At 55.0% G+C, this 24,265-nt stretch overlaps 4 protein-coding genes across 6 annotated transcripts in view; 3 read left to right on the top strand and 1 right to left on the bottom strand.

The window, feature by feature from the left end:
- Positions 1 to 4,241, bottom strand: part of LOC148222905 (early activation antigen CD69-like) — a 64,408-nt gene extending 60,167 nt beyond the window's left edge. Inside the window, exon 1 of the mRNA XM_088168534.1 lies at positions 4,172 to 4,241. The gene's annotated coding sequence lies outside the window, so the exon portion shown is untranslated. The remainder of the gene's footprint in view (positions 1 to 4,171) is intronic.
- A 2,018-nt stretch (positions 4,242 to 6,259) lies between these two features.
- On the top strand, positions 6,260 to 9,142 carry LOC148222904 (uncharacterized). Of its 3 annotated transcripts, none has more exons than XM_088168532.1 (4): positions 6,260 to 6,444; positions 6,678 to 7,590; positions 7,692 to 8,124; positions 8,215 to 9,142. In XM_088168532.1, exons 2-3 carry the CDS (start codon positions 6,705 to 6,707, stop codon positions 7,769 to 7,771), a joined length of 966 nt encoding a protein of 321 aa, XP_088024658.1. In that variant the 5' UTR covers positions 6,260 to 6,444; positions 6,678 to 6,704; the 3' UTR covers positions 7,772 to 8,124; positions 8,215 to 9,142. The 3 variants fall into 3 exon arrangements, with proteins under 3 accessions (XP_088024658.1, XP_088024657.1, XP_088024659.1); XM_088168531.1 differs by having other exon boundaries at positions 6,303 to 6,444; positions 6,662 to 7,590; XM_088168533.1 differs by lacking the exon at positions 6,260 to 6,444 and having other exon boundaries at positions 6,611 to 7,590.
- Positions 9,143 to 13,278: 4,136 nt separating this feature from the next.
- On the top strand, positions 13,279 to 15,978 carry LOC148222903 (C-type lectin domain family 2 member B-like). Its single transcript, XM_088168629.1, has 5 exons — positions 13,279 to 13,311; positions 13,687 to 13,801; positions 13,903 to 14,084; positions 14,266 to 14,366; positions 14,457 to 15,978. The coding sequence occupies exons 1-5, from the start codon at positions 13,279 to 13,281 to the stop codon at positions 14,569 to 14,571; spliced, it is 546 nt and encodes a 181-aa protein (XP_088024755.1). The 3' UTR covers positions 14,572 to 15,978.
- Positions 15,979 to 21,302: 5,324 nt separating this feature from the next.
- On the top strand, positions 21,303 to 23,101 carry LOC106857295 (killer cell lectin-like receptor subfamily B member 1B allele B). Its single transcript, XM_088168598.1, has 6 exons — positions 21,303 to 21,375; positions 21,759 to 21,866; positions 21,956 to 22,087; positions 22,204 to 22,358; positions 22,624 to 22,739; positions 22,834 to 23,101. Exons 1-6 carry the CDS (start codon positions 21,303 to 21,305, stop codon positions 22,958 to 22,960), a joined length of 711 nt encoding a protein of 236 aa, XP_088024724.1. The 3' UTR covers positions 22,961 to 23,101.
- The last annotated feature ends 1,164 nt before the right edge of the window (positions 23,102 to 24,265 follow it).

The following is a 24,265-nucleotide window of genomic DNA, read 5'->3' as shown; positions in this document are numbered from 1 at the left end:
GCCATGGCATGGCAAAGGGTGTCCTTAACACCTGCCAGGCTTCTGGGCTCGAGCTGGAGCTGAGGAGCAAAGGGATGAGTCCAGGCAGGAGAACATGCCATGCTGTGTTACTCCTGGCAAGTGTGGATCTCTGTTGGCCATGGAGCCTCTCCTGCAGCAGGCCAACGCTCCCGGATGGGAATTCACAAGGCTACGAGGCTGGGAAGTGAAGAGCAAAGCTGCTGTGAAGGTAAAGCTCAGATCCTTCAGAGAAATCACCCAGGTCACTGGAGCACTGGTACAGGTAGGAAGCAGAAAAGGAGAGATTTCCAGTCAAGTCTTTGTAGCTGGGTGGGGAAAAGGAGTGCTGATAGCCAATGGCTGCAGGGATGGTCATCTAAATTAGTTCAGACCAGATTTCCTTTTTTTGAATTGATGAGGGTTATTAACCTCACCTGCAGTTATGAAGCCAAATAGTTACAGTTTTGGAATCTATTCCAGTTTAATCTAGCTGTCCTCCGTGGTGCATTCACTCACAGCAGCCATATTGAACTCTCTTGGGATGTGTGAATTTGCTTCAGTCCCTATCCCAAACCTCATCCTTCATGGCTTTTCATCTTCTTTTCAATATGCTGGTAAATCTTCCGTGTCCCTCTGCAATATTTCCATGGATAAAAACAGTGAAGAACACTACCTAAAGAGGAGCAGGGGCACCAGTGGGAAAGGATGTTTTATATCAGCATTTTCTGTCCCTGTGGTGATACTGCTGTCCCTGCGAGGGAGCTGGGAAATCTGTATTTCTGCTCCCGTGATCTTTCTCATCTTTGTCGCAGCTGATTCCAACCTTAGTTTTTCCCACTGTAATGATGATTCTGGATATCTCAGAATGTATCCACTGGCCTTGAAAATACCACTGATGGTTATGAAGAAAGGAAAAGGCAAGTCACACCATTTCCAGGTTGGCATCCTGGCTGTCCCTCGGTGCACCTCTTTTAGTGACAGCACTCGGTGGCCATTCCTGGTGCGGTTCTTTGATTATTTTATCTTATACCCTTCTGTCTAGTTTATTCCATTCACCCTTCCCAGCCTTTCCCGTGCCTCTCTTTTTAACCAGCACCGCCACCCCATGGTCTCTCGGTGCAGCTCTTTCAGTCGTGGGGCAGCGACCACTGCTGGTGCAGCACTTGGAGAACATTTCACACCAGTCTCTCTCTATTCTATTCCCGTCACTCCTCCCAGCCTTTCCCGCTGCTCTTTCAGCACCTCCGCAGCCCTGACGCTCCCTTGGGGCAGCTCTTTTTGGTGACACTTGGGCAGCAGCCACTGCTGGTGCAGTACTTTTAGACTATTTTATATCATTCACTGAATTTTATTCCCTTACATTTCCCAGCCTTTCCCGTGGCTCTTTTTAACCAGCACGGCCGCTCCGACGGTGGCTCGGCACTGCTCCATTAGTGATAGTGGGCAGAGGAGAGCCGGCGGTGCAGCTTTTTATTCTGATGGGTTTCTTCTCTGGATCCCATTGCAGCAGCAGCCCAGCTGTCCCTCGGGGCAGCTCTTTCAGTGCCAAGGGGCCGTCTGGACAGGCGGCTGCAGCCAGGCCAGGGCAGGGCAAGACACAGCGCAGCGCTGGCGGGGGCGGGCGTGCGGCGGGGCTCGGAGTCTGCCGGCCTGGGCACTTCAGGCACAGAAATGAATCCCAATTCTCGGCCATAGCCAGCACCTGCTATTCCTCCCCTCTTCTCCTGCATGGATTTCACAGTTTTCCGTTTCCTGCCACAGAGCTGGAAAGCCAAATGCCCGCCTGCCCCATGCCCATCCCCGCTGCTTTCCTCTGCTCCAGCCTTGTCCCTCTTTCTCTCCCCTTTACTTTGCACCACTTTCTCCTCCTCCTCTCCCTGCCAGCTCGCAGCAAAGACATTTCACCCACTGGCACCAGCTGCCCCCTCTCACTCGCTCCCATTTTGCCCACTTTGAGCTACTGGAGCTGCCTACATGTGGAACCAGACCCGCTGTGGGGCCTGGTAATTGTGGGATAGGAGTGAATCATCACAGGGCTGATTGGAGTGGACTGGGTCTGGCCAGGTGCCAGGAAAACTCCTCTGTCCCTCTCCTCCTCACACTGGGTGGGCAACAGAACACATCAGGAAAGGCTCGAGGATCTCAATAAAGGCAGCAAGAGATCTCTCAACCATCATGGGAATGGGACAGGGAAATTTAATTCAATTTACTACTAAGTAAATCAGAGTAAGGAAATAAGCATGTGTGAGCTGTTCTTCAACATCCAAGCACAGTCCAGAAGTCTCCTGGTCAAGCCACTTGGTGATGATTTCCAAGAGCCAAGAGAAATTTGCAATTTTCTTTTGAGCTTGTTTTGCAATGAGAAAGATCCCCTCACTCCAGCAGGCAGGGCTGACAGGATGGATTGCAGAGACTTTTCCTTGGAACAGCCAGCCCAGCGCTGGCAGTGGGGATGAACAGACACTGAGGTGACCCTGAGAGCAAGTGCAAGGCACAGGGTGAAGCTGAGAAAGGACAGCCCTGTGCCGGGCTAAGAGGGGAAGCTGGGACTGCCCAGCGGGGAGAAGGTCCTTTCTCCACCCCCTGTTACAGGGGAGCTCGGGCCTTGCTGCACAGATACAGCTGCGGATTGGAGCACATCACACTCCTGAATTTATCATCGGCCAGGAACACATACAATCGGAATGGCCAAGGACAGGAACCCTGCAGGGAGGAGCAGAGACAGCGCTGGATGCCAGGGGAACACGCTGTGCCCCTGTCCCCCCATGCCCTGCTCGGAGCACCGCTCTTGACTCTGCTCCCAGCTTCTGGAATCCCTTGAGAAGTAGTAGCACACTCCATTGTATCCAACCCAGCCACGGGGACAGCCCAGAACTAACAGAGGACACGCAGGTGGAACTGGAAGCTGTGGTGCTGCAGGGGAAGAGGAGAAGGTGTGAGGATTGCCCTGTGCAGGGAGCAGGGACCCCGCTCTGCCCCGAGGGGCTGGGCCCAGGCTGCTGCCCCTCCCTTACCTGACTGCACAGCCAAGGCCACCGACAACGCCAGCACCAGCACCAGGAGCACAATCAGCGCCGAGGTGAGCACGGGATGGCAGCTGAACCACTCGCCTGCAGCAGGAAAGAGCTGCTGGCTGCCACAACCACAGCCCGCCCTCCAAGCTGCTCCCCCAATGCCCGGCGAGCACAGGAGGCACCTCTCAGCCTGTTTGCTCCTCTCTCCCTCCCTCAGCTGGCAGCCAGAGAGCCAAGAGCCTGGACACGGGCAGGGACACAGCTGTGGGGACAGCCAGGGACACCGCGCTGGGGACAGGCTGCAGCAGGAGAGCTGCACACGCTTGGGGGCAGCTGCGGCTGCCGCTTCCAGCCACTGCTGGCGCCGAGCGGAGCACGAGGCCTCTTCCACACATCGGGAAACAGCCACACACCTGCCAGCCCTGGCCTTAACAGATGACACTGTCCCCTCCCTAGAGACCACAGGAGTGGCCCTGCACTCACCTGGCAATCTTCTGAGGATGTCTGTGTGTACATGGCCGGGTGCTGATGTGCCTTGGGGATCCAGTGGCTCCCTCCCACTGCCATCCCTGGTGCCTATTTTATTCTCCACATCTTCACTCACTGCACGCTCACAAGTGGCGCCCCCCTGCTTATGACAAGTGGCTTCTTGTGCCCCTGGCAAGTGTGTCAGCCCGGCTGCTGGTCCCTCCTGGAGATGCAGCAGCTCGTTCACAGGCCCATGAATGGAGCAGAATTCACTCTGCTCCAGCTCCAGCCGCCGTCTCTCTGCTTGGAACAATCAGCCCATTCCTTCTGACACATCAGGAGTGCGGAAAAATCCTTTCGGAGATCCGCCTCGGGAACAGCTGTACACTCATGGGGATGGTCCATTAAAAGGGACATGATGACAGATCACGGCTGGTCCCGATCCTGCGGGACACCGAGGCTCAGGAAAGGAACCGGGATGAGCCATCGCTGCTGCGGCACCGGCTCGTCCCCAGGGATCGGCGACAAGGACGAGACCGCGGGCAGCCGCTCCCTCCGCCGTCTCAGGGCACGGGGCACACGGGGAAAGCCGGCCCAAGGAACTCGCCAGAACCGCCCCGTTCCCCTCAGCGCGGCCCCTCCGGCCGCAGCGAGCCCCGGGCTGGGGCACAGCCGAGCGCGGCTCGTACCTGTGCTGGAGCCGCTCCGAGCTCCGGGGCCGCCGCCTGCCCGGAGCAGCCCGGGGGCACAGGGAGAGAGAAGCGCTCCGGCCCTGCCGGCGAAAAGAGCCCGGACGGTGCACGGTGCCACTGCCAGCTTTGTCGGTGGATCTTGTTTTGGTATTTTTGAGCAATCAGCGCGGCGGATCGAGCGGGAGTGGAGGGGCGGTGCTGTTCTGCTTCCCAGAAACGGCACCACTGTTTGCTTCTACTTTCATGTTCCGGTTGAGGGCAAGAGCGACAAGACCCAGCAGGACGCTGGCGGGTTCCGGCGGTGCTCGGGGTTTTCCTGCCTTTTATACATAAGATCAGTAAAATGGAGGGCTTTCCCTGAATTCAAACTCATAGAACAGCCCCATAAAGGTATTTTCCTTAAATTTAAACATGAAATTAATGGAAAGCCGTGATTTCTCGCCTAGTGAGACTCGAAAAATCATGACGAAGGGTGTGTTTTCCTTCAATGGAGATCCTTCGAATCCTCGGTGCAGGGAGGTCCTCCCCAGTTCAAACACAATTACCACAAAGAAATTTTTCTCTTTCATTTTAAATCCCTTTTCGTCTCGTAACCCCCCTTTCTTTTTCTTTTTTTTTTTTTTTTTTTTTTTTTTCAGGAGAGGGGGCGCACTGTGGAGTGACTGGGGGCACTTCTCCCTCCTCACAGATCACACCTGGGGCTGCTGCACCTTGCCGAGTACTGGGGAGTTTCCTCCCAGTCCTCTCGCAGTATCTCTCTTCGTGGCAAACACCGGCAGCGATGGGGAGAGCACTAAGTGCTCCCAGTTCCTTCCCAGTGCTCCGAGTTCCTTCCCAAGGGAGAGCACTAAGCGCTCCCAGTTGCTTCCCAGTGCTCCCAGTTCCTTCCCAAGCGAGAGCACTAAGTGCTCCCAGTTCCTTCCCAGTGCTCCCAGTTCCTTCTTAAGGGAGAGCACTAACTGCTCCCAGTTCCTTCCCAAGGGAAAGCACTAAGCGCTCCCAGTTGCTTCCCAGTGCTCCCAATTCCTTCCCAAGGGAGAGCAGTAAGCGCTCTCAGTTCCTTCCCAGTGCTCCCAGTTCATTCCCAGTGCTCCCCGTTCCTTCCCAAGGGAGAGCACTAAGTGCTCCCAGTTCCTTCTCAGTGCTCCCAGTTCCTTCCCAAGGGAGAGCACTAAGCGCTCCCAGTTGCTTCCCAGTGCTCCCAGTTCCTTCCCAAGCGAGAGCACTAAGTGCTCCCAGTTGCTTCCCAGTGCTCCCAATTCCTTCCCAAGGGAGAGCAGTAAGCGCTCTCAGTTCCTTCCCAGTGCTCCCAGTTCATTCCCAGTGCTCCCAGTTCCTTCCCATGGGAGAGCACTAAGTGCTCCCAGTTCCTTCTCAGTGCTCCCAGTTCCTTCCCATGGGAGAGCACTAAGTGCTCCCAGTTCCTTCCCAGTGCTCTCCCCATCCCTGCCGGTGCTTGCCAGGAAGAGGGATAGTGCGGGGAAACTGGGAGGAAACTCCCCAGCACTCGGCAAGGTGCAGCAGCCCCAGGTGTGATCTGTGAGGAGGGAGAAGTGCCCCCAGTCACCCCACAGTGACACCCCCTCTCCCGCCAAAAAAAAAAGAAAAAAAGAAAAAAAGAAAAAAAGAAAAAAAGAAAGGGGGGGGGGGGGTGTTACTAGAAGAAAAGGGATTTAAAATGAAGGAGAAAAACTTCGGTTACTGTTTTTGACCTGGGGAGGGCTCCCCTTCACCTACGATTCGAAGGGTCTCAGTTGAAGGAAAAGACACCTTTGTCATGATCTTTGGTGTCCCACTAGGGGGGAAATCGCGGTTTCCCATTAATTTCATGTTGAAATGGAAGGAGAATTTTATGTTTCTGTTCTGTGGGTTTGAATTAAGGGAAAGCGATCCATGTCACTGCTCTTAAGGGTTAAATTCGGGCGGCCTCGGAGCAGCGCTGGACGCCCGCCAGCGTTTGGTTGTGACTTGCCCTTCCCGGCACCGCTGACTGCAGCCGGCACAGGGAAACAGAAACGAGGATCTTGGCTCGGCTGTGGGACGTGGAGGCGGGGATTGTTCAGAGCCGGAGGGCATCGCCCAGCCGCTCCCGCTCGATCCGCCTCGCTGACTGGACAAAACTAACAAACAACGAAACCGCAACGACCTTGTTTCTTTCTCGACGGGGAAATATTTTTCCCTGACAGAGCTGGGGCACTTCTTTCTCTCCGTGCCCCCGGGCTGTTCCGCGCAGGCGGCGATCCCCGGAGCTCGGAGCGGCTCCAGCACAGGTACGAGCCGCGCTCGGCTGTGCCCCAGCCCGGGGCTCGCTGCGGCCGGAGGGGCCGCGCTGAGGGGAACGGGGCGGTTCTGGCGAGTTCCTTGGGCCGGCTTCCCCCGTGTGCCCCGTGCCCTGAGACGGCGGAGGGAGCGGCTGCCCGCGGTCTCGTCCTTGTCGCCGATCCCTGGGGACGAGCAGCGATGGCTCATCCGGGTTCCTTTCCTCAGCTTCGGTGTCCCACAGGGCCGAGACCAGCTGTGACCTGTCATCATGTCCCTTTCAATGGACCATCGCCGTGGGTGTACAGCTGTTCCCGAGGCCGATCTCCGAAAGGCTTTTTTACCACTCCCAATATGTCAGAAGGAACGGGATGTTATTTCCGAGGATAGAGATTCCGGCTGTGAGCTGGAGCAGAGTGAATTCTGCTCCATCCATGGCCCTGTGAAGGAGGTCCTGCATCTCCAGGAGGGACCAGGAGCCGGGCTGACACACTTGCCAAGGGCACAAGAAGCCACTTGTCATAAGCAGGGGGGCGCCACTTGTGAGCGTGCAGTGAGTGATGATGTGGAGAATAAAATAGGCACCAGGGATGGCAGTGTGAGGGAGCCACTGGATCCCCAGGGCACATCAGCACCCGGCCATGTACACACAGACATCCTCAGAAGATTGCGAGGTGAGTGCAGGGCCACTCCTGTGGTCTCTAGGGAGGGGACAGTGTCATGTGTCAAGGCCAGGGCTGGCAGGTGTGTGGCTGTTTCCCGATGTGTGGAAGAGGCCTCGTGCTCCGCTCGGCGCCAGCAGTGGCTGGAAGCGGCAGCCGCAGCTGCCCCCAAGCGTGTGCAGCTCTCCTGCTGCAGCCTGTCCCCAGCGCGGTGTCCCTGGCTGTCCCCACAGCTGTGTCCCTGCCCGTGTCCAGGCTCTTGGCTCTCTGGCTGCCAGCTGAGGGAGGAAGGGAGGAGCAAACAGGCTGAGAGGTCCCTCCTGTGCTCGCCGGGCATTGGGGGAGCAGCTTGGAGGGCCGGCTGTGGTTGTGGCAGCCAGCAGCTCTTTCCTGCTGCAGGCGAGTGGTTCAGCTGCCATCCCGTGCTCACCTCGGCGCTGATTGTGCTCCTGGTGCTGGTGCTGGCGTTGTCGGTGGCCTTGGCTGTGCAGTCAGGTAAGGGAGGGGCAGCAGCCTGGGCCCAGCCCCTCGGGGCAGAGCGGGGTCCCTGCTCCCTGCACAGGGCAATCCTCACACCTTCTCCTCTTCCCCTGCAGCACCACAGCTTCCAGTTCCAACTGCGACTCCGCCGTTGGTTCTGGGCTGTCCCCGTGGCTGGGTTGGATACAGCGAGTGAGCTGGGAGCAGAGTCAAGAGCGGTGCTCCGAGCTCGGGGCCTCTCTGGCCATTCTGAAGGAGGAGGAAATGGTGAGTGAGGGGCTGCGGGCGCTGTGGGGTGTCTGAGGGGAGCCTGGGGGTGCTCGTGGTCCGGGCTGGGTGGTGGTGGGGCTGGGGCTGCAGCCCTGTGCCGGGGCCTTGCAGGGAAGGAGCCCCGGGGCCGTGTCCCCCCGAGGGGCCGGGGCAGCTCCCACTGCTCTCTCCTTGGCAGGATTTGTTCTTCCGCCTCCGCGGGAACGGCGATTACTGGCTCGGGCTGCGCAGACGGGGCGAGGAGCTGCAGTGGGAGGACGGCAGCAGCTTCAGCTCCTCGTGAGTGCCGGGGAGCCGGGCAGGGCATGGGGGGTCAGGGGCACAACGTGTTCCCCTGGCATCCAGCGCTGTCTCTGCTCCTCCCTGCAGGTTTCCTGTCCTTGGCCATTCCGAGTGTTTGTGCCTGGCTGATGATAAATTCAGGAGTGTGATGTGCTCCAATCCGCAGCCGTATCTGTGCAGCAAGGCCCGAGCTCCCCTGTAACAGGGGGTGGAGAAAGGACCTTCCTGGCAAGCACTTGCAGTGATGGGGAGAAAACTGGGAAGGACCTGCCAGTGCAGCACCATCCCAGTGCTCCTAATCCCCCTCCCAGTGCTCCTTCTTCTTCACTCCCGCTGCTTCCACTAGCCCTCCCACTTCCCTCATGGAATTCCCTTTGCTCCCACTTCCCTCCCAGTGTTCCCAGTATCTCTTCCAGCACTCCCACCACTTCGAAAACACTGCGGGGCAATGTGGGAAATAGAAAAGGTGTAGAACTCTTAGCAAGATGTGTGAAAGCAAATTTCAAGATGGAGAAATGCAGGATTGCTGGAGATGCAAGGACAATAAATAATAGGGCTGTGAGCTGTGTAGAGACAGGCATCAGGAAAATATGTTAAGCAAGAGAGTAGAAATATGTTAGCTCATATATGGAGGTCTATCCATTGTTTACAAGCAAGTATTGTTCAAAGAAAGACGTACTTGTCGCTTTATTAATTGGCCTGAGGAAACCCTTGTCTGTATTTAATATTCTCCTATTGGCTAAGAAGTTGTTAAAAGACTTTGTGACAAAGAGAACTTCATCTGCTGTGCCAGCAGCTGAAGCTGTTCCATCTCCCTTGCTTGGTTCTGTAAAATGAGGCTGATGATTGGGATGGAATAAAGCTTCGAGACAGCTGCTCCAGCATTCCCGTCCTGCTCTTTGTGTACATAAATATATGTAAATATAAGAGAAAAAATATCCCAGAAAAACCCAACAGTGATGGTGTCCCTTGTCCTGCCCTGTTTCGTTTTATTAAACAACTGTTGGAATCCCCAGAGAGTTCAAAGGGACATCTGTCGAATAATCCTTTGGGATTAGAAATGGATACTATTCTCGTCTGCTCCTGGCTGATGGACATCCCAGGATGGAGCCGAGGAAGAAGCCCTGGGGAGAATCAAGGTGAGCTCTGGGGAAAAGAAATCACGGGACAAGATTTGTTTGTTGAGAAATGGGACGTTGTCCTGGTTCAGGCCAAATTTGGGAAAAAATTTCCAAAGGGCCCCACCCAGTAATCAAACTTGAGCGGCCCCTCCCCCGGCTGCTTTGGGAAGAAATTTTCTAAGAGGGAAGTGGAAAAACCTGTTTATTCAACAGGCAAAGCATTGCCTAGCACAAAAAAATGAACAATACCGAACAGCAAAACCTCTCGGCGCTCTGAAGAGATGACAAATTCAGGAAGTCTCTCTCCTGTGGTGGCAGCTCGGCTCAGTCTGTTCTCAGTTCCTCCATCGCTGGAAAATGTCGCTGCCCAGGCCCGGTGGCCACAGGTCCAAGCTCCTGGTGCTTCCCCCTGGGTTCCCAGTCCAGAGCACTTTTAACAATTCCAGGAGAAAAAAAAAAAAACTTTCCAGGGAACTTCTCTGCTTCAGTCAGTCAAAAACTAACTAAAAGCAAAGGAGAGCTCTCTCCTGCTGTCCACCACGGTAACACAGCCCAGAGGACGAAGGGAGGAAACTCTGATCTCTGTGTTTTGAAAACAACCCCCTCAGACATTCCACTGCTTCTCCTTCCCCACCTTCACTATCAAATCCGGCCTTCAAGGTACAAAACTTATTTCTGGGCTGAACAGACAAATCTTTGTAAAGATTTCCTGAAATTTTCACCTGCCGACACCTGGGCAGTCTCCTTTGTACCTGACAAGGAGCAATCAGTGTCCGATTTTTAAGATGGACGCTTTGTTATACCAATGAGAAAGTTTATGCATCTTAGAGAAACCCACACGCAAAACCAAAAACCCAGAAAAGCTCTCTTTCATTTCCACTCCTCTGAGTTAAAATAGAACGGGCCTGGCTGGGCCGGGGAGGCTGAGCCGAGCTTTCCTCATGGATGGAATGCAGCCAAGGAACTCAGCACCTCTTCCTGGCTGAATTCTTACATTCCTAGCACAGCGTGGGCTTAAAAGATCCTGAATCATAACTTCCAGCCTCGGCCTGTAAGAGATCACAGAACCATCCATTACTAAAACAAAGTATTCATTCTTTCAATGCCCAGAATACAAATTTTCAGATTCTTTTTTTCTCTCTCCAAAGTTAGAAATGAAAACTAACATAATGATATGTACAAAACAACAAGGTAAAAAAAAAAAAAAAAAGAACAAAAGTCAAGTGTCAAATAAGGAAAGGAGGAAAGTCATAAACTGAAAACCCCTACTGTTCCCCAGGGAAGAAGAAGAAGAAGAAGACGAAGACGAAGACGAAGAAGAAGAAGAAGAAGAAGAAGAAGAAGAAGAAAAAGAAGAAGAAGAAGAAGAAGAAGAAGAAGAAGAAGAAGAAGAAGAAGAAGAAGAAGAAGAAGAAGAAGAAGAAGAAGAAAAAGAAGAAGAAGAAGAAGAAGAAGAAGAAGAAGAAGAAGAAGAAGAAGAAGAAGAAGAAGAAGAAAACCCTCTATTCTCAAAAATAGACTAAGCTCTTGTGAAAACTCTTAATAATCCTTAGAGTGTGCCTCATAAGTTATATAGTCCTCAATAATAATTACAGAAAACACTGTTAATCTGACAAGAAGGTTTTTGCATAGTGGTCAGATTTCCATTCTCCAAGCAGCTAACCACGGTGACATCAAAGCCATAAGAAAATTCGTTCTTGTAAAAAAATCCCCATAAACTAAAAAACGAAAAAAAAAATCTCCTCTTTCTAATGAATTAGTAAAAAATCTATTTTAAGGATACCGTTGCTCAGGCCAATTAATAAAGCTGCACGTGCATCTTGCTTTGAAAACAGCTTGCCTTAATAGCTTAAAAGAACAGATAAACCTTCATTATTAAGCTTACATATTTCTACTCTCTTGCTTAACATATTTTCCCGAGGCCTGTCTCGACACAGCTCACAGCCCTGTTGTTTCTTGTCCTTGCATCTCTAGCATTCTTGCATTTCTCCATCTGGAAATTTGTTTTCACACAGCTTTCTGAGAGTTCTATACCTTTTCAATTTCCCACAGCGCCCCGCAGTGTTTTGCCAGTGGCGGGAGCGCTGGAAGAGATACTGGGAACACTGGGAGGGAAGTGGGAGCACAGGGAATGCTAGGAGGGAAGTGGGAGGGCTAGTGGAAGCAGCGGGAGTGAAGAAGAAGGAGCACTGGGAGGGGGATTAGGAGCACTGGGAAGGTGCAGTGCTCTCAGTTCCTTCCCAGTGCTCTCCCCATCGCTGCCGGTGCTTGCCAGGAAGAGGGATAGTGCGAGGGGACTGGGAGGAAACTCCCCAGCACTCGGCAAGGTGCAGCAGCCCCAGGTGTGAGCAGTGAGGAGGGAGAAGTGCCCGCAGACACTGCTCAGGGACCACCATCTCCAATAGCTCCTCCCCCCCCAAAACGGGGATTACGAGAAGAAAAGGGATTTCAAATGAAGGAGAAAAACTTCTTTTTGGCAACTATGTTCGAACGGGGGAGAATCCCCCTTCACCTACGATTTCAAGGGACTCTATCGAAGGAAAACACACCTTTGTCGTGATTTTTGGTGTCTCGCCAGGCGGGAAATCACGGATTTCCATTAATTTCCTGTTTAGATGGAAGGAGAATACATTTATGGTGCTGTTCTGTGGGTTTGAATTGAGGGAAAGCGCTCCTTTTTACTGATCTTAAGGGACAAGCCGGACAGACTCCGAGCACGGCCGAACTCCCAGCAGCGTTGCGCTGCGTCTGGCTCTTCTCCCACGCCTGGCTGCAGCCGGGACGGCGAAATGACTCGAAATGTGGACATGGAAATGGGAACATGGAAATCGGCTCGAGAAAAGGCAGCGTTATTCGGCTCGTGGGCAGTCTGAGTCACACGGGGAAAGTTTTGTTTGTAGCGACATCGCCCCGCCCCTCCCGCTCGATCCGCCTCGCTGATTGCTCAAAAATACCGAAGCCGACCCAGCGCCACTTTTGATGCCGGCGCTGTGCAGCGTGCGCGCTGATTCCGCCGGCAGGGCCGGAGCGCTTCTCGCTCCCGGTGCCTCCGGGCTGCTCCGGGCAGGCGGCGATCCCCGGAGCTCGGAGCGGCTCCAGCACAGGTACGAGCCGCGCTCGGCTGTGCCCCAGCCCGGGGCTCGCTGCGGCCGGAGGGGCCGCGCTGAGGGGAACGGGGCGGTTCTGGCGAGTTCCTTGGGCCGGCTTCCCCCGTGTGCCCCGTGCCCTGAGACGGCGGAGGGAGCGGCTGCCCGCGGTCTCGTCCTTGCCGCCGATCCCTGGGGACGAGCCGGTGCCGCAGCAGCGATGGCTCATGCCGGTGTCTCTCGGTAGCTCGGAGGTGGCTGCTCCGTGCCCGGCAGAGTTTCCGGCCGTGGCGCCCCGGGCTCGGCGCCGCTGCTCAGGCGGGAGGTGTCCCTGCCCGGCTCAGGGGTGGCACGGGATGAACTTGAACGAGCCTCAGAGCCCAAAGCACTGCAGGCGCCGAGTGGAGGCAGAAAGCGCCGCATCCTGCTGGAGCGGCTGGATGTACCTGGAGCGCTGAGCAGGCTGCGCTTGTCTCCGCAGATCCCGGCAGCGGGGACAGCGCGGGACTGAGCTGGCAGCGCCTTCGTGAGCCTCGGTGTGCCGCAGGGCCGAGACCAGCTGTGACCTGTCATCATGTCCCTTTCAATGGGTCATCCCCTTGGGTGTACAGCTGTTCCCGAGGCCGATCTCCAAAAGGCTTTTTCAGCACTCCTGATGTGTCGAGAGCAAGGAGCTGTTTGTTCCGAGCAGAGAGATTCCGGCTGTGAGCTGGAGCAGAGTGAATTCTGCTCCATCCATGGGCCTGTGAAGGAGATCCTGCATCTCCAGGTGGGACCAGGAGCCGGGCTGACACACTTGCCAAGGGAACAAGAAGCCACTTGTCATAAGCAGGGGGGCGCCACTTGTGAGCGTGCAGAAGGTGAAGATGTGGAGAATGGAATCTGCACCAGGGATGGCAGTGTGAGGGAGCCCCTGGATCCCCAGGGCACATCGGCACCCGGCCATGTTCACAGAAACATCCTCAGAAGATTGCTGGGTGAGTGCAGGGCCAGGCCTGTGGCCTCTAGGGAGGGGACAGTGTCACTGTCAAGGCCAGGGCTGGCAGGTGTGTGGCTGTTTCCCGATGTGTGGAAGAGGCCTCGTGCTCCGCTCGGCGCCAGCAGTGGCTGGAAGCGGCAGCCGCAGCTGCCCCCAAGCGTGTGCAGCTCTCCTGCTGCAGCCTGTCCCCAGCGCGGTGTCCCTGGCTGTCCCCACAGCTGTGTCCCTGCCCGTGTCCAGGCTCTTGACTCTCTGGCTGCCAGCTGAGGGAGGGAGGGAGGGAGGGAGGAGCAAACAGGCTGAGAGGTCCCTCCTGTGCTCGCCGGGCATTGGGGGAGCAGCTTGGAGGGCGGGCTGTGGTTGTGGCAGCCAGCATCTCTTTCCTGCTGCAGGCGAGTGGTTCAGCTGCCATCCCGTGCTCACCTCGGCGCTGATTGTGCTCCTGGTGCTGGTGCTGGCGTTGTCGGTGGCCTTGGCTGTGCAGTCAGGTAAGGGAGGGGCAGCAGCCTGGGCCCAGCCCCTCGGGGCAGAGCGGGGTCCCTGCTCCCTGCACAGGGCAATCCTCACACCTTCTCCTCTTCCCCTGCAGCACCACAGCTTCCAGTTCCATCTGCGACTCCGCAGGTTCTGTATCTGGGCTGTCCCCGTGGCTGGGTTGGATACAATGGAGTGTGCTACTACTTCTCAAGGGATTCCAGAAGCTGGGAGCAGAGTCAAGAGCGGTGCTCCGAGCTCGGGGCCTCGCTGGCCATTCTGAAGGATGAGGAAATGGTGAGTGAGGGGCTGCGGGCGCTGTGGGGTGTCTGAGGGGAGCCTGGGGGTGCTCGTGGTCCGGGCTGGGTGGTGGTGGGGCTGGGGCTGCAGCCCTGTGCCGGGGCCTTGCAGGGAAGGAGCCCCGGGGCCGTGTCCCCCCGAGGGGCCGGGGCAGCTCCCACTGCTCTCTCCTTGGCAGGATTTGTTCTTCCGCCTCCGCGGGAACGGCGATTACTGGCTCGGGCTGCGCAGACGGGGCGAGCAGCTGCAGTGGGAGGACGGCAGCAGCTTCAGCTCCTCGTGAGTGCCGGGGAGCCGGGCAGGGCATGGGGGGACAGGGGCACAACGTGTTCCCCTGGCATCCAGCGCTGTCTCTGCTCCTCCCTGCAGGGTTCCTGTCCTTGGCAATTCCGAGTGTGTGTTCCTGGCTGAGGATAAATTCAGGAGTGTGATGTGCTCCAATCCGCAGCCGTATCTGTGCAGCAAGGCCCGAGCTCCCCTGTAACAGGGGGTGGGGAAAGGACCTTCCCCCCTCTGGGCAGTCCCAGCTTCCCCTCTTAGCCCGGCACAGGACTGTCCTTTCTCAGCTGCACCCTGTGCCTTGCACTTGCTCTCAGGGTCACCTCAGTGCCTGTTCATCCCCTCTGCCAGCGCTGGGCTGGCTGTTCCAAGGAAAAGTCTCTGCAATCCATCCTGGCAGCCGTGCATGCTGGAGTGAGGGCATTGCCCTTAGTGCACAACCAGCTTGAAAGGGAAATCCAAATTTCTCTTGGCTCTTGGAAATCATCACCAAGTGGCTTGACCGAGAGACTTTTGGGTGTCCTTGCAGAGGAAGAAGAACAGCTGACACGTGCTGAGGAGGAATCCCACTTTTGGCATCAGGCATCTGAGTGTAAAGAATGGTCTCTCTGTCTGTCTGTCTATCTCGCTGTGTGTCTGTTGCAAAGGATCTGATTGCTCTGCTGTGGGAGGAAAGGCAGGCTGGTTCAGGACAAGGATTTGTCACCCTTAGGGAGAAGCAGTGACGTGATGAGGCTGTAACTCCCGTCCCTCTGTGTTGGAGTGTGTGAAACAGAAGCCTCTGTGTATTCTTCAGAGAGAGAGATCAGAGTGCAGATGATACCTCTATGTTTAATTTTTCTGTTGTGTTGTTCTTGGATGTGCTTTTCCGTTGTTCTTGGGTGATGAAGACAAAACAGTCGGATTCCACCTAGGGAGCCAAGGACAGTATCTTTAAACTTCAAGCCCTAAGCATAAACAACGTGAGAAGAGGAGAGCAGACACACAAGCAAGCAAGGAGGATGAAACCTCCCTATTTGAGACTATTAATTGGATAGCTGACTCCTGCATGCAAATGGACTGAAACCTATAAAGGTGTGAGCACTCGTGAGCAATTCCTCCTTTTCCTTCCATCTTGGAGTCATCTGGGCAGGGGCCACGACTGTGGCACTTGTATTGCTGGGGTGTGGCTTTTGTAGGACTTTCGTGGGCCTCACAATAAATACCCATTTGTTCCCCTTAACTCTGTGTGCGACCTCTGTTCCAGCTCCTCAAGGCATCACAGAGATTGAATTAAAACTTTTGGATGGATTAAAGTATATTAAGCCACTCATACATGAAATAGAGGCGTAAGCTTAAGTTTTAATAAAGTAAGTAAGTAAGACAAAATTTTAAGTGCCTTAAGAATGAAAAAGCTTAGAATTTAGTGTTTAAAACAATTCTAGTTAGAGGTCAAAAAGAAGTCGCAAAAAGAAGTCTCAGTGGGAGCTCAAGAAACCACAATTTTAGTCATAATAAAAATATAGTAAGAATATTCCTTAAATTTTTCAGATAGAACATGTTTATATATATATATGTGCAGATTATATGTAAACTTTTGTATTAAAAACCTGGAATTCTAATAGTTTTAGAAGGAATGCTTCAGATTGCTGTTTTTAGCTCATTGGGTAATTTGTAAATAAGAATCCGTGCACTGGGGAGAGACTCTGTCCCTCTTCTTTCTCCTCCCTGCCATCATCATTGCCCAGAAGAAGACAGGAGCTGCGGCTGCAACTTCGGCCCTCCCGGGGCCTTGCACGGCAGAGCTGCTTCTGCTCCTGATCGGGACTGTGCTGCTATTTGGGACTCTGTGCTGAAAGCTTTTAGCACGGACTGGAACACTTGGGCCTCTTTGCCTTTTGGGACTGCTGTGCCTTTACAATAAACAACTTTATAGCAACTAACAACTGCTGAGCTCTTTTGAGGATTCAAACCCACAAAAATCCTGACACCTCGAGCCTTTCCTGATGTGTTCTGTACCTGCCCAGGGTGAGGAGGAGAGGGACAGAGCGGTTTTGCTGGCACCAGGCACCTGGTGTATTTATGTTTTAATTTTTCCTAGTAAAGAACTCTTATTCCTATTCGCATATCTTTGCGAGAAAGCCCCTTAATTTCAAAACTATAATAATTTGGAGGCAGGTGGTTTACATTTTCCGTTTCAAGAGAGGCTCCTGGCTTTCTTAGCAGACACCTGTCTTTCAAAACAAGATAACTCCTTTGAAGTAACACACGAGGCATCTCTGCTTTTGATTTTGGGAGAATTTGTAGTGAAGGAAGTCTGATGGAATTAATTAGGGAAGACAAGTGTGGTGTGCTCCCTTTCAAGAGATTTCTATTGGAGTATATTCTGAAGTTAACTGGTTAATTTTCCCTTATTGTCGGTGTTCAAGCTGGGGCATTTCCCATTCAATACCCTGCAATATTAAGGGTATCAATTGAAAGAAACCTGCCTTGCCCATTTTTCCAGCGATATCAATTGATTGGGAATCTCCATGTTCTATTTTAAATAGAACAAGGAGCACCCTGTATGATGCGATTATATGAGTTTCAAATGAGAGTAAACCCTCAGTTTTCATCATCGGTAAGTTTAGGTTGACTGGGAATCTCTTTTGTGCCTTCTTTTTTAGGGTTTAAGTTGGTAGAAACCCCGAATAATTCCATCATTTGAGGGATTTCCATTGAGGGTCAAGAAAAGGACTGGGAAAAAACAGGTGGCAAAAAAGTAGAAAAAAACAAGGGAAAAGGGCAGAAAATTAAAAATAGGTAGGAAGAAAGGGTGGCCAAAAGGGGAGCAAAAAAGGGTGGCAAAAAAAAGGCAGTGGAAAAAAATGGAGAAAGAAGGAGGGGAAAGGCAGCAAAAAAGGGAGAAGAAAATAGGGGTGAAAAAAGCGCTGGGAGAAAAAAGCACAGAAAAATGGGGGAAAAAAGGCGGGGAAGCGTGAAAAAATGGAGATGGCATAATGGTGAAAAGGTGGCGTTGAAGAAGTAGAGAAGCACTAGAAAGGTGAGGAGAAAAGGGTGTGAAACATGAGTGGAAAAACGATAGGAAATATGAGGGGAAAAACGGGAATCCCAGAGACACCCACACACACCTCAGGCCCCCCACCCAAATCCCACACATCACCGCCACACACCCCCAAGAGAGCCCCTCCAAATCCCACACACACCTGGGCCTGGATTCTTACAGGAACACACGGGAACAGCTTCTTGAAAGGGGATGTCCATGTGGCACGCGTGTGCCTGCGAGGAGAGGCTTTCTGCGCCACTTTCCGGCCATGGAGCGCCCCTCGCAGCCACGTTTTCCCAATTGTCCAATGAACTGCTGTCCTGTCCTAGCTGCACGTAACACACTTTAAATACGGGCTGTCCGTACAATAAAGTTGGCCTTTTTCCCCCAAAGAGATCCGTGTGTGTTGCTGTCTTTTCTCTCTCTTGTCAGCGCAGTAACCACAAGTTGAGTGGCTGTTAAAATTTCTAGTTTCTTATTTACAGCTTGCATAACTTGTTCTGTGATCACGGCCACGAGCTGATCGAACATGTCACCCGAAAAAACTCTGCCTCAGTGGGCGAGGGGGACACAGATGTCACAGTGACCTGAGCGGGGAGCCGGCGCTGCGCAGGGGACCCGGGCACGGAGCGCGGCTGGAGGAGAGCAGCGGTCGCCGCCGCCGCTCCCTCCTTGGTTTGGGGAAGGCGGGGGACGAGCGGGCAGATCACTGCTCCCCGCTGGGCTCCCGGGGCCCCCGGAGAGGCACCGACCCCCACGCAGCCGTCCCGGCCGCTCGTAGATCCCGGAGAGGGATCCGCCTGCATTTCCGCTCGCCCACACTCTGCGATCTTGCTCGCAGCGAGAGCTCGGGCTTGTGCCAGCACAGCCCGCATGGGCAGCCTTGGGCTCCCAGCAGCTAGAGGGGCCCGCGCTTCCCGCGGTGGAAAACCATCTCTCCCCGGGGCGCAGATGGCGAGACTGGGAGAGCTAAAAGTTCCCGTGCAGTCTAAATCAATTAAAATGTCTCTCAGAGTTGATAGCACGGTGTCCTTCTTTTTAGAAGGTTGAGTTCCCATATTTAAAGAGAAATCCGGTGCCCCCAGCACTGAGCCTGGGGTTTCGGCCGCCTAAAGCGAGCTAAACAGTAGCTCTGGGGCAAAAGTGCTCCCGTTACCTCTATGATGGAGGCACAGCCGATGAATTCCGTGGGATGTCCCGTCCCGCTGCAGTCGGGTAAGGGTCCACGATCTTCCCAGATGGCTCTCTCGGTCCCGGCCGTCGTCACGGGTCCGGTCCTGCCCCCAGGGTGCCGGGTCCTGGTTTTCTGGGTGTTCCAGCCTGCTCCTGGCACGGCTCTGGCTCAGCTCTGAGCGCAGCCCCGGCTATCGACAGCCTCGCTGGGTCTGCCCCGGTTCGGCAGGCTTCGGGCCACGAATTCTTCGGTGCCCTTGTCGGAAAAGGTCTCCGACATCAAGCACTCGGCGAAGCTCCAAATGCAGCCGTGGAAAGGGATATTAACCCTTGAGATGCGGCGGAAATAAAACACACTCCTACATGGTCATCTTTCATGATAGGAAAGAAACAGACGAGTTTATTCAGAAACACACTCGTTTTTATAGCATGACTCGCAACTCCAAGAGCAGCAAAAGGTGATTGGTTCAGAGAGAAGACACCCCATTCCCAGGGCCTGGTCACGCACCACAACAGGTGTTCTATCTTTATTATTAAATTCCTCTCTATTTTGACCAAGTTATCAACCTGGGCGAAATTGTCCCGAGCCTACAACTGGACCAGCTTATCAGACTGGGAACAGAGCTCAGAAGCTCTGGCCTGGAATATTTTTCAGGCTGTAATTTCCTTGCTTTCTCAACATGTGTACCCATAGAAATTCACAAGGCTACGAGGCCGGGAAGTGAAGAGCAAAGCTGCTGTGAAGGTAAAGCTCAGATCCTTCAGAGAAATCACCCAGGTCACTGGAGCACTGGTACAGGTAGGAAGCAGAAAAGGAGAGATTTCCAGTCAAGTCTTTGTAGTTGGGTGGGGAAAAGGAGTGCTGATAGCCAATGGCTGCAGGGATGGTCATCTAAATTAGTTCAGACCAGATTTCCTTTCTTTTAATTGCTGAGGGTTATTAACCTCACCTGCAGTTATAAAACCAAATAGTTACAGTTTTGGAATTTATTCTAGTTTAATCTAGCTGTCCTCCATGGTGCATGCACTCACAGCAGCCATATTGAACTCTCTTGGGATGTGTGAATTTGCTTCTGTCCCTATCCCTAACCTCATTCTTCATGGTTTTTCAGCCTCTTTTTAATATGCTGGTATATCTGTAGTTATTTCCATGTATATGTGTCCCTCTGCAGCATTTCCATGGATAAAAACAGTGAAGAACACTACCTAAAGAGGAGCAGGGGCACCAGTGGGAAAGGACGTTTTATATCAGCATTTTCTGTCCCTGTGGTGATACTGCTGTCCCTGCGAGGGAGCTGGGAAATCTGTATTTCTGCTCCTGTGATCTTTCTCATCTTTGCCACAGCTGATTCCAACCCCAGGTTTTCCCACTGTAATGATGATTCTGGACATCTCAGAATGTATCCACAGCCCTTGGAAATACCATTATGAAGAAAGGAAAAGGCAAGTCACACCATTTCCAGGTTGGCATCCTGGCTGTCCCTCGGTGCACCTCTTTTAGTGACAGCACTCGGTGGCCATTCCTGGTGCGGTTCTTTGATTATTTTATCTTATACCCTTCTGTCTAGTTTATTCCATTCACACTTCCCAGCCTTTCCCGTGCCTCTCTTTTTAACCAGCACGGCCACCCCATGGTCTCTCGGTGCAGCTCTTTCAGTCGTGGGGCAGCGACCACTGCTGGTGCAGCACTTGGAGAACATTTCACACCAGTCTCTCTCTATTCTATTCCCGTCACTCCTCCCAGCCTTTCCCGCTGCTCTTTCAGCACCTCCGCAGCCCTGACGCTCCCTTGGTGCAGCTCTTTTTGGTGACACTTGGGCAGCAGCCACTGCTGGTGCAGTATTTTTAGACTATTTTATACTATTCTCTGAATTTTAGTCCCTTACATTTCCCAGCCTTTCCCGTGGCTCTTTTTAACCAGCACGGCCGCTCCGACGGTGGCTCGGCACTGCTCCATTAGTGATAGCGGGCAGAGGAGAGCCGGCAGTGCAGCTTTTTATTCTGATGGTTTTCTTCTCTGGATCCCATTGCAGCAGCAGCCCAGCTGTCCCTCGGGGCAGCTCTTTCAGTGCCAAGGGGCCGTCTGGACAGGCGGCTGCAGCCAGGCCAGGGCAGGGCAAGACACAGCGCAGCGCTGGCGGGGGCGGGCGTGCGGCGGGGCTCGGAGTCTGCCGGCCTGGGCACTTCAGGCACAGAAATGAATCCCAATTCTCGGCCATATCCAGCACCTGCTCTTCCTCCCCTCTTCTCCTGCATGGATTTCACAGTTTTCCGTTTCCTGCCACAGAGCTGGAAAGCCAAATGCCCTCCTGCCCCATGCCCATCCCCGCTGCTTTCCACCGCTCCAGCCTTGTCGCTGGTTCTTTCCCCTATGGTTAGCAGGACTTTCTTCTCCTTCTCTCCCTGCCGCACGTAAGGAGGGGTTTTTCTATCGCAGTAGCTCCTTGTTCTTTCCCCCGTGGAGAGCAGCCCCATATGCCGGTTTTCCTTCTTCTGGAGACAAACTCCGCCTGTCCCCAGCCCCTCGGTCCCTTCCGCGGGGTATCAGGGCAGGTCCCCCCAGCAGCCGTCGGGCTGTGGCGGGGACAGGAAGCTCTGCTCCTGCAGCCAGCTCGCACCACACCGGGCCAGCACCAGTGGGCAGAGATGCTTTGGCTTCCTGTCCCCTCCCCCGTGTCCCCAGCCCAGTGTCACCACCCCCGTGTTCCCAGCCTGTGCATCCCCGGCTCTGCCGTCGCATGGAGGACGAGGACGGCTACCTGGTCTTAGACCCATGGGGCAAGTGGAAGTGCCCGCCCCGGCAGGGTGCAGGTACCGGAGAGTCGTGTCCGCTGGACCCCCCCGTTCCTTGGGGGAGAGGAACTGGAGGGGGGCGGCTGCGGTCTGAAGCCACCCAGGAGTCGCCAAGAGCTGCCCAGGGTAGGGAAACTCGGCACAGCTGGAGGGAGGGGGGTCTGGGGGCCTTTTCTTGATGCTGTGGTTGTCTGCTGTCCCACCCCCCCGAACCGTGACCCCAAAAGATGGAGCAGAGGGGGTTTTTGGGGTCACCCAACTCCTCGTGCTCCTGTGCGGGAGGATCTTACTGATTTGCTTTGCCCCCCCAGGACTCCCTGCCTGGGGCTCTGGGGGTTCAGGGAGGCGACAGGTGCTCCTGAGCCCGCTCTTTTTATGCCATATCCCTTCCCCAGCGGCAGGATCTGGCTTTCAAGGATCCCAGAGGGTCCCCGCAGCATCCCCGCGCTGTCCCCGCCGCCTCCTCGAGGCCCTGACGGCCACCCTGGCGCTGTCCCTCGTGCTCTGCCGTGAGTTTGGGGGTGGCAGAGGGCTCCGGGCACCCCTTCCCACCCCACCCCCGGTTTCCCTGACCGGCCTCGGCATCCCCCTCTCCCAGTCTCCTGGTGGGCGGCACAGCGGTGGCAGTCCAAGGGAACGGCAGGTTATGGGAACGCCTCGCTGGGAACTGCCTTTTCGGGCTGGGATGACATCGTCAGGGAGCTGCGGAGGATCCTGTGCCCGCCCCGAGGTAACACAGCCCCCAGGGGGATCCTTAAAGCCTCCCCCCAATAAGGGGAGGCCGGAGATTCCCTCCGGTCCCGCAGCGGTGCCTCAGCGCGCCGGGGTCCGCCCGTGTGCCCGCAGAGAGAGACGGATGCCGGCTCTGCGCCGTGGGCTGGAGGCTGATCGGGACCAAGTGCTACTGGATTTCCGACGGGATGAACCCTTGGAGCAAGAGCCGGGAGGACTGCGGGAATCGGGGCTCCACGCTGCTGGTGCCGTGGGACCAGGATGAGATGGTGAAGGAAATGATGGCGCTGGGGGTGTGGGATGGACCTGGGGCTGCACCCGGGGGGCTGGTGGTGTCAGAGGGGCTGGAGGCACCCATGGAAGGGTGAGAGGGTTCCCAAAATGTTGGGTTCAGCCCCCACCGCTGTGTCCAAGCCCCCCGGGGTGCCTGTGGCAGAGTGCGAGGGACACGGGTGGGGCTCAATTCCGGGATGAGGACGGAGCCTGTTTTGGGGTGACCAAGCCAGCTTCATCCCTTCTCCTTTCCCGGGCCAGGAATTCCTAAATGAAAGTCTGCAGAAACCCACACGGCACTTCTGGATCGGCCTCTCAGTGCCTGTGGCCGGGACGGGCTGGATGTGGGAGAACAGCTCCAACCTCGACGAGGAGCGGTGAGCTCCCTGGGGAGCGCTGGGGGTGGGGAGGGCCCCCCATTGTCCCCGAGGCATCCAGGGGGTGACACGGGCTCCTTCCTGCCGCCCGCAGGCTCCAGCTGGACCTCAGGAAGCGAGGACCTGGAGCCTGTGGAACGCTCAAGGGGAACGGGATCGTCTCTCAGAGCTGCGACACGAGGCTGCAGTGGATCTGCAAGAGAGAATCTGCCGAGATCTGAGCCTCCATTGCACCCCAAAACCAGCGTTATTAATGCAGGAAAAATCCCAATTCCCTCGGATCCGACAGCTCCCGGCGGATAGGCAGAGCTGCAGCCGGTGAGAGTCTCCCCGAGGCGGGCGATGTAGGGGAGAAATCGACCTAAAAAGCCGAATAAAACCTAAAAGCAACTCGGGGAATCGCATTTTGGGGGCGGACATTGGGAAGAGAGAGGGAGAAATGTGGCACTTTAAGGGGTGCTTTGGTGCCGGGATGATCCGAGATTCAGCTGGAGGGGAGAAACTTAAGACTGATGGTCCACAGTGTCCCTGCCCATGTTCCCTGTGCTCCCCGTTGTGTCCACCCACGTCTCCCCGTGTCCCTCTCGAGTCTCCCGGTCTAGAGACGGCTCCCGGGAGTCCAAGGCCAGCCACAGCCGCCGGTCCTGGCAGCTTTTGTCTGGGAGCAATCCTGGGATATTCGTAGTTTTAGGAGGCGGAATTCCCCCACCTTCGGCACCCGCAGCCTCTGAGCCCGTGCTGGCCTGTGGCGGACGACCAAGGCACCTCAAGGACAATGAAACAATTAATTAGCTTAATAAACGGCTCCTAATTAGCCGGTAGGAGAAGTGAGGCCCCAGGGCTTCCCTCCACCACAGGGCCGTGAGCTCTGCAAAACGATGTGTCCATTTTCAGACACATCTGGCATTTCATGGATCGATTCCCGACTTTTTTTACGCCTCTTTCAGTGGCAATTTATTGACTCGCATTTCTCAGAGATCAGGACGAACTTTTTTACCTTTTATTTTTACCGTTTTATGGGGTTGAGGTGGAAGGGTTTCTCTCGCAGGAGCTCCTCGCCCTTTCCCCCGTGGGGAGCAGGTTTTCCTTTGTCTGGAAGGGCAAAGGAAAACCCACTGTCCCCAGCCCCTCGGTCCCCTCCCCGGGTGTCAGGGAGGGTTTCCCCAGCAACTGTCGGGCTGTGGCGCGGGCAGGAAACTCTGCTCCCCCCACCAGCTCGCACCACACCGGGCCAGCACTAGCGGGCAGAGATGCTTTGGCTTCCTGTCCCTTCCCCCGTGTCCCCAGCCCAGTGTCACCACCCCCATGCCCCCAGCCTGTGCACACGGAGGACAAGCACGGTCTTAGACCGACGTGGCGAGCGGGGCGTGCGGGGAGCTCGCCACCTCGGCAGGGTGCAGGTACCAGGGGTACCTGGAGGTGTCCAGCAGCTGGGGCGGAATCCCTCTCATCAGATGGACTGGCTTCATTAAACCCTAATAATAACAGTAATATTAACACCCCCTCTCCAGCTCAAAGTCACTTCC

This window comes from Sturnus vulgaris, chromosome 8 (assembly GCF_052056855.1).
Source record: "Sturnus vulgaris isolate bStuVul1 chromosome 8, bStuVul1.hap1, whole genome shotgun sequence".
NCBI classification, from domain to species: domain Eukaryota; kingdom Metazoa; phylum Chordata; class Aves; order Passeriformes; family Sturnidae; genus Sturnus; species Sturnus vulgaris.
This window is presented reverse-complemented; position numbering and strand designations above follow the sequence as displayed.

Coding starts and splice junctions, on each gene's coding strand:
- LOC148222904 (XM_088168532.1), top strand. CDS start 6,705: ATGTCCCTTTCAATGGACCATCGCCGTGGGTGTACAGCTGTTCCCGAG. Junction 7,591..7,691: donor GGCCTTGGCTGTGCAGTCAG/GTAAGGGAGGGG, acceptor CTTCCCCTGCAG/CACCACAGCTTCCAGTTCCA.
- LOC148222903 (XM_088168629.1), top strand. CDS start 13,279: ATGTTCACAGAAACATCCTCAGAAGATTGCTGG. Junction 13,312..13,686: donor CATCCTCAGAAGATTGCTGG/GTGAGTGCAGGG, acceptor TGTGGCAGCCAG/CATCTCTTTCCTGCTGCAGG. Junction 14,085..14,265: donor TTCTGAAGGATGAGGAAATG/GTGAGTGAGGGG, acceptor TCTCCTTGGCAG/GATTTGTTCTTCCGCCTCCG.
- LOC106857295 (XM_088168598.1), top strand. CDS start 21,303: ATGGAGGACGAGGACGGCTACCTGGTCTTAGACCCATGGGGCAAGTGG. Junction 22,359..22,623: donor CGTGGGACCAGGATGAGATG/GTGAAGGAAATG, acceptor TTCCCGGGCCAG/GAATTCCTAAATGAAAGTCT. Junction 22,740..22,833: donor TCCAACCTCGACGAGGAGCG/GTGAGCTCCCTG, acceptor TGCCGCCCGCAG/GCTCCAGCTGGACCTCAGGA.